The sequence below is a fragment of the Dryas octopetala genome, chromosome 1 (genome assembly GCF_963921425.1).
Source record: "Dryas octopetala chromosome 1, drDryOcto1.1, whole genome shotgun sequence".
Taxonomy (NCBI): Eukaryota; Viridiplantae; Streptophyta; class Magnoliopsida; order Rosales; family Rosaceae; genus Dryas; species Dryas octopetala.
In genome coordinates this window covers 826,028-832,027 of record NC_141366.1, presented here as the reverse complement: position 1 = coordinate 832,027, position 6,000 = coordinate 826,028, and the positions used below count along the sequence as shown (strand labels likewise).

Sequence of the window (6,000 nt, the reverse complement as noted above, 5' to 3'; positions counted from 1 at the left end):
CTTCAAATGGACCAGTTTGACAGATTTGGGAATGGAGTTCACAAGGCTCTTACTCTGGAAGACTCAGAGAGGCAAGTTCCAACTGGGCCTGATCCTCTTCACCATAACAACAACCCTATTGGTCCCTAAAGATAGCTGATCTGTGTGTGGCCCCTATATATGTGCTCAATCTAAATGTTAGAGGTTTCAAGGATGGGGTTTCTCCGGCCAAAAGAAAAAAAAAATGGAAAAAGAAGAATGGTATACAGACAGTATAGGCCATAGGGCTGTTTCATAGGAAGGGTTTCTAGTAGTTATCCAAGATAGTAGTTTTCCTTAGTGGTATAACAAATTAAAAATTGCTACATGGAAATGTCTCTCTCTGTTCCCTTTTCAATTTGAACATTTATCTGCCAGTGCTCTTGTGATTTTTCTTTTCCTTTGTATTCTAATTGATGGGATTAATTTTATGAGTACTGATTGACAAGGATCAGAATCAGAAAATTTCAAAATGGTAAGAAATTCTATGCTAGCTTCTGTCATGCACGAGATGGAATGGTAGTTCTTTGAAATTTCAGGGCTGTTTTCATCTGCATAACATATGTTCTGCTTTGTCGGTTTACTGTGATTCTGAATATACACCATATTTACTCCCTTTATTCACATTCTCAATATATGACCAAACCACTTATATTTAAAAACCAGTTTTTTATAATATGTGCACACAATTTAAATATAAAGTCAAAAACTCCATCCAACAAGGGCTATTTATCTGGCCAAACAAAGAAAAACGACCATGACTATGACTATAAGGCTATCTCGGCCAACCGTGACAGGATCTGGGCCATCTGACTAAGTCGCATAATGGGCCTGATATAACAGTAGTTTGGGCTCAACATTGGGTTCTGGTTAAGCCCATAATTATAAGGAAAGGCCGGAGGCTAAGCCTGGGCTTGGGCCTGTCTGAGCATACAAGTAGAACTGCATGCACCTTGCTATTGTCCAACACCCTACCGGACTATGTTTTTAATCTACATTTCAAAATCTTTTCAACTTTGAATAAATTCTTAATAAATTTCTATACTAAGCCAAAAAAAAAATTTTCATTTTGAAGGATAACTAAATCAACTAGAAAGTTGTTTAAGATATTTTTCTCTACAATGTTGAAGAAATTTCAGTTTGATTGCTTTCTCCTTCCAAATAAATAAATATAAAAAAAACTAGGAGAGCGTTTGGTATTTTTTTCAAAAACTGTTTTTTTTTTTTTTTTCACTAATTATATTGCAGATGAGATAAGCAAGAAATTTTTTTAAAACTTTTTTTAAATAAAATACAAAACACCAACCAACTCATGAAAATACAACATATTACAATCATTTAGGGACCATAGAGTGGGTGAAGAAAGCAATTATTGATTTATTTGTAATTTTTATAGAAGTCTGCTATTTGCACACCCTTTTTTTTCTTTTTGCACACCCTTTTTAATAAAAAAAAAAAACTAATGAGAAAAAACTAACACACCCCAATCAAACTCCAAAAAAATTTCAGACACGCACAACCTAGTCGAACCGCGACCCGACCCGACCAGATATTCGCCGTCCGGCCACCTCCCGATGCGAGACCAGTCGGGATCTCTTCGTCTTGGCGGTGTCGACCTCCCTGTGGGGTCTAATCCTTCATCCCGCCGCCGTACAATCCGGATCGAAGCCAAGAAGCTTCGACTGCCACCGGCTTTCTTCGTTGATTCCGGTCGTTTTCTGCCACAAATGGAGGGGGGAGGGGCTGGGTGGATTGGGTGAAGGGGGAGAGTGGTCGGGGGTGAGGGAGAGGGAGGTGTGAGTTGGTCTGAGTTGGGTGAGGGAAAGAGGGAGGGGTGTGTTGGACTTTTTCCTTTAGTTTTTTATTTTTTTTAAAAGAAAAGTGTGCAAATAGCAGCCCTCTTCCTATAATATATATAGAATTGAATCAAGAGTCCAATTTTCATGATTAGTCTTAGGCCTCAAGAATCTCAGGCCAGCCCTGCAATCATAAGGACAAAGACAAGCAACAAAATTCACATGCTTAAAAATCTCAACAAAAAAAAAAAAAAAAAAACACCCACATAGAGTTAGAAGGAACTGGATCCCCTGCCTTGCTTCCCTGCAAGGCAGGTACCATGCTCAAATATGAGCCCTTGACACTATGTCTTTCAAAGACTCAGATTGAACCTGGTACCGGCAGAGGATCCAGGTCCCGAGTTAGAAATTTCGTATTGGCCCAAATATCAAAAGTTGAAGCAGCGCCAGCACGTCGCATACGCAAAATATCTACCAAATATCTCTTTCTTTATCAGTTCCGAGTTATCGGTTAACTCACCAAATATCTACTCGCTACACACTCTGCCAACCAATCACCGGAGCTCCTCTGCCTCCGACGGCCATGTCCACCGCCACAACCAACACTTTCGACTACCGCCTCGAGACCCCAACCCTCGACTCGGAGTCCTCGAGGCTGCTCCAGACCGTCTCCGAGCACGGCGGCTACACCTACGTCAGCATGGCCACTCGAGCCGCCACCGGAGACTTCCGCGCGGCGGAGGCGACTCGCGAGATGGCTTGGGAGCAGCTCCACTCGGGTCCCTGGCACTCCGTCCTCCCCGTGTGGCGCGACGCCTACTCAATGGCCTGCCTCCACGTGGCCAGGCTCCATTTCGCCGCTGGTGAGTTTAGCGACGCCCTTAGGGCTCTGGACATGGGCCTCATCATGGGCGGCCCACTGCTACAAACCGACCTACACTCGGCCGTCAACAAGGTCTCTGCCAAAGCCAGGGATGCTAGGGTTTCGGAGCAAGAACAACAAGGTGTCAAATCGGACCGCCGATTCGTCCCTGACGACCTCGACGCGACAGAGGTGAGGTTCGTCATTTCAATATCTGAATTTTCTCATTCAAAAGCTCAAAATTTGAGCATCGTGCTTGGAAAGTTATAGCCTTTTAGGTTTAATTTACACATTTGATTTTCTGGGTTTTGAAACTACCATTGATTTTGAGTCTACTGCTTTTGGTTTATCAGCAGTTGCTTGGAGTTTTGCCCCCAAAGTCTCTTTCTTGTAAAATGGTTGTGAAGAGGTCTGGTCTATCTTTGGAGGGGTTTTTGCGTGAATTTTTCTTACCGGGTTCTCCGGTAATAATAAGCGATTGTATGGGTCATTGGCCGGCCAGGGCAAAGTGGAATGACATGGATTATCTAACAAGGGTTGCTGGTGACCGCACAGTGCCAGTTGAGGTGATTAACCTTCTTCGTATTGTATTAATACTAATTTATTGCTTGCTTTAATACATAATACATCTTCAATAATACCCTGTATTCGATTTTATAGCACTCCACTTGTGAATCCCTGTATAAGGGCCCAGCATCATATTCCTTTTAATTTTTGGAACTTACATCTTTTTGTTGGCTTAAAGCTTTTTTCTGCTGGTTGTACATAATTGATGCTTGATTGAATTACTTTCTTCCTTCTTCTTTCGTTTTTATTAAATAACTGAAAATTGGTAAAGTTTTGAATGCTTTGTAGGTTGGGAAAAATTATTTATACCCAGACTGGAAGCAAGAGCTCATTACATTTTCCCAGTTTCTTGAGAGGATTTGGGCTAATGATTCTTCCTCTGCTACCCCAACATATCTTGCTCAGCATCCATTGTTTGATCAGGTATGTCTCTTTACATGGCTACCATGTCATAATACCAATGTGTGTACTTGTTGGCTAGAAATTGCCATGTTCCAGTTTTTTATATCCCATTGATTGGCAGATAAATGAGCTACGTGAGGACATATGTATTCCCGACTATTGTTTTGCTGGTGGTGGGGAGCTAAGGTCTCTAAATGCTTGGTTTGGCCCAGCTGGGACAGTAACCCCATTACACCACGATCCACACCATAATGTGCTTGCTCAGGTATTTAAGACTTAGTTTTCTTTATTGAATATTTAATACCGTAAATGTTATACACCCCTTTACACCATGATTCACACCATAATTTGCTCGAATGCATGTACAGGCACATGCGTGCATGTGTCATGTGTCTGTTTGTATATATGGCATGGTTTGATATGTTATTAGATTAAATGATGAAACATTTATATGACTCGAATTCATTGCTCATTATCAGGTAGTTGGCAAAAAGTATTTAAGGCTCTACCTTGCTTCATTGTCAGAGGAACTCTACCCACACAGTGAAACCATGCTCTGCAACTCAAGCCAGGTAATTGCATTCTTAACCTCATTAAAGTACCGGAACCATCTAAACAAAATTGCTTGTGATCTTGTTGAACATACAGATGCTATAGTTGCACATTGATTATTCCAGTTCTACAAAATGATGTAATCTTCTTTGTGTTGTTTTTCTCTCCTAAACAATGAGTGCCCATGCATGCTCATTCCTTTCTTTCTGATGAGGTCAATATAGACCACAGAGTTGGGATCTGATTCTCTATCTAAAGCTCAATTATATATACTGATTAAATATAATATGGTTTGAAGGTTGATCTAGACAACATAGACGAGAAAGAGTTCCCGAAGATGCATGACTTGGAATTTCTTGACTGCATTTTAGAGGAAGGTGATATGCTTTATATCCCACCAAAATGGTGGCACTATGTGCGATCTCTAACAACAAGTTTTTCGGTTAGCTTTTGGTGGAGTGCTCATGGAAGTTCATAGCTTTTGGTGGATTGAGTATGGAAGTTCATCTTTGTCTTGATATTATGTTGTTTCAGTATCTTCTTGTTTCTTCTTTTTTATATTGTTAAAGACAGGGCAGTTTTCAGTTGCAACAGTATTATATTCTTATGTATATAACATTCTGCTCAGTGTTACCATCATCATAAGACTTACAGAGGTCTGAAGAAAAGGAAACTGTCATAACATTTTTGAGAATAATATTTTGGCAACTTTCTTGTGTGTGTACATGTATGGACATCTCTCTCTCTCTCTCTCTCTCTCTCTCTCTCTCTCTCTGTTTTGCACTCCTTTTACTTGAGTCAGTTTCCTTAATTTGGTTTATAGTTTTGTGTTGGTGGAGTTGGTTTGAGTAATCTTGATCATGAATTAGATCACTTAAAAATTTGACCGTCTCAATGCACATCTTCGTGGATGAGAGTTTATTTTCTTTCTTTTTAGTATTTCAAGCATGATATTGGAATTCGTGGCAAAAAAAAGCATGATATTGGAATTATAAAAATTAAAACACAACTTTGGATATTTAGTGCATAAAAGAGTTAAAAACTTAACAATCTCATTAAAGAGATTGGTTATAGACAATATAGAATAATAGGATGTGCTTACTCAGGTATTTCAGACTAGTTTTCTGTATTGAATAATAATATCATGATGTTGCCTTCCGGAGTTTATTCTTCATTGTCAACCTTCTGGTTGTTTTTGGTTGTGTCATGATATATACTGAATACAGATGCTAAATTAAACAAATTTTTTTAATAACAAATAGGCCTACCCCAATCCTTTGGTGTTTATTGTTGAAGGAGTTGAACTTTTGGACTGGCATTATGGCTGTGTTGCAAGTACAGTCAAATGTCTTGTTTCTTAAGGATAGAATTGATATTATATGGATCATTTTCTTTCTTTCATTCTTTTTCAAGGATGATAGTGGCATTACCAAGATTAGATCACAACTTTTAATAAATCTGCAGAAAATGGTTAAAATGTCAATATACACCTCTGGGTTTTACCATAGAAATTAGAAGTGGTTAAGGAGAACTGACCAATAAGAACTTCATTACCACACACAAGGAACATCGAGTTAAGAAGACGAGCTATCATCCCGGCCAAAGAAAAAAAAAAAAAACAAAAAAAGATATAAAGGCTAACCAAACCATAAAAAACAATAAAAGACCCCTTAAGAAGAGATAAAAACCAATGCAGCCTACTTTAGTGATCTCCTTCCTGTAATTTTCTTTCATTCTGATCAGTAAGCCAATGGCCATGTCTCCTCAGAAAAATATGAATAAGGACATAGTGATGTTCCCTTT

General features: G+C 39.2%; 1 protein-coding gene across 2 annotated transcripts; it reads left to right on the top strand.

The window, feature by feature from the left end:
• Window positions 1-2,314: 2,314 nt before the first annotated feature.
• On the top strand, window positions 2,315-4,923 carry JMJD5 (2-oxoglutarate (2OG) and Fe(II)-dependent oxygenase superfamily protein). 2 transcript variants are annotated; one of them, XM_086228228.1, is made up of 6 exons: window positions 2,315-2,868; window positions 3,033-3,242; window positions 3,532-3,666; window positions 3,767-3,910; window positions 4,125-4,217; window positions 4,496-4,923. In XM_086228228.1, the coding sequence occupies exons 1-6, from the start codon at window positions 2,398-2,400 to the stop codon at window positions 4,673-4,675; spliced, it is 1,233 nt and encodes a 410-aa protein (XP_086084354.1). In that variant the 5' UTR covers window positions 2,315-2,397; the 3' UTR covers window positions 4,676-4,923. The 2 variants fall into 2 exon arrangements, with proteins under 2 accessions (XP_086084354.1, XP_086084349.1); XM_086228223.1 differs by having other exon boundaries at window positions 3,030-3,242.
• Window positions 4,924-6,000: the final 1,077 nt, after the last annotated feature.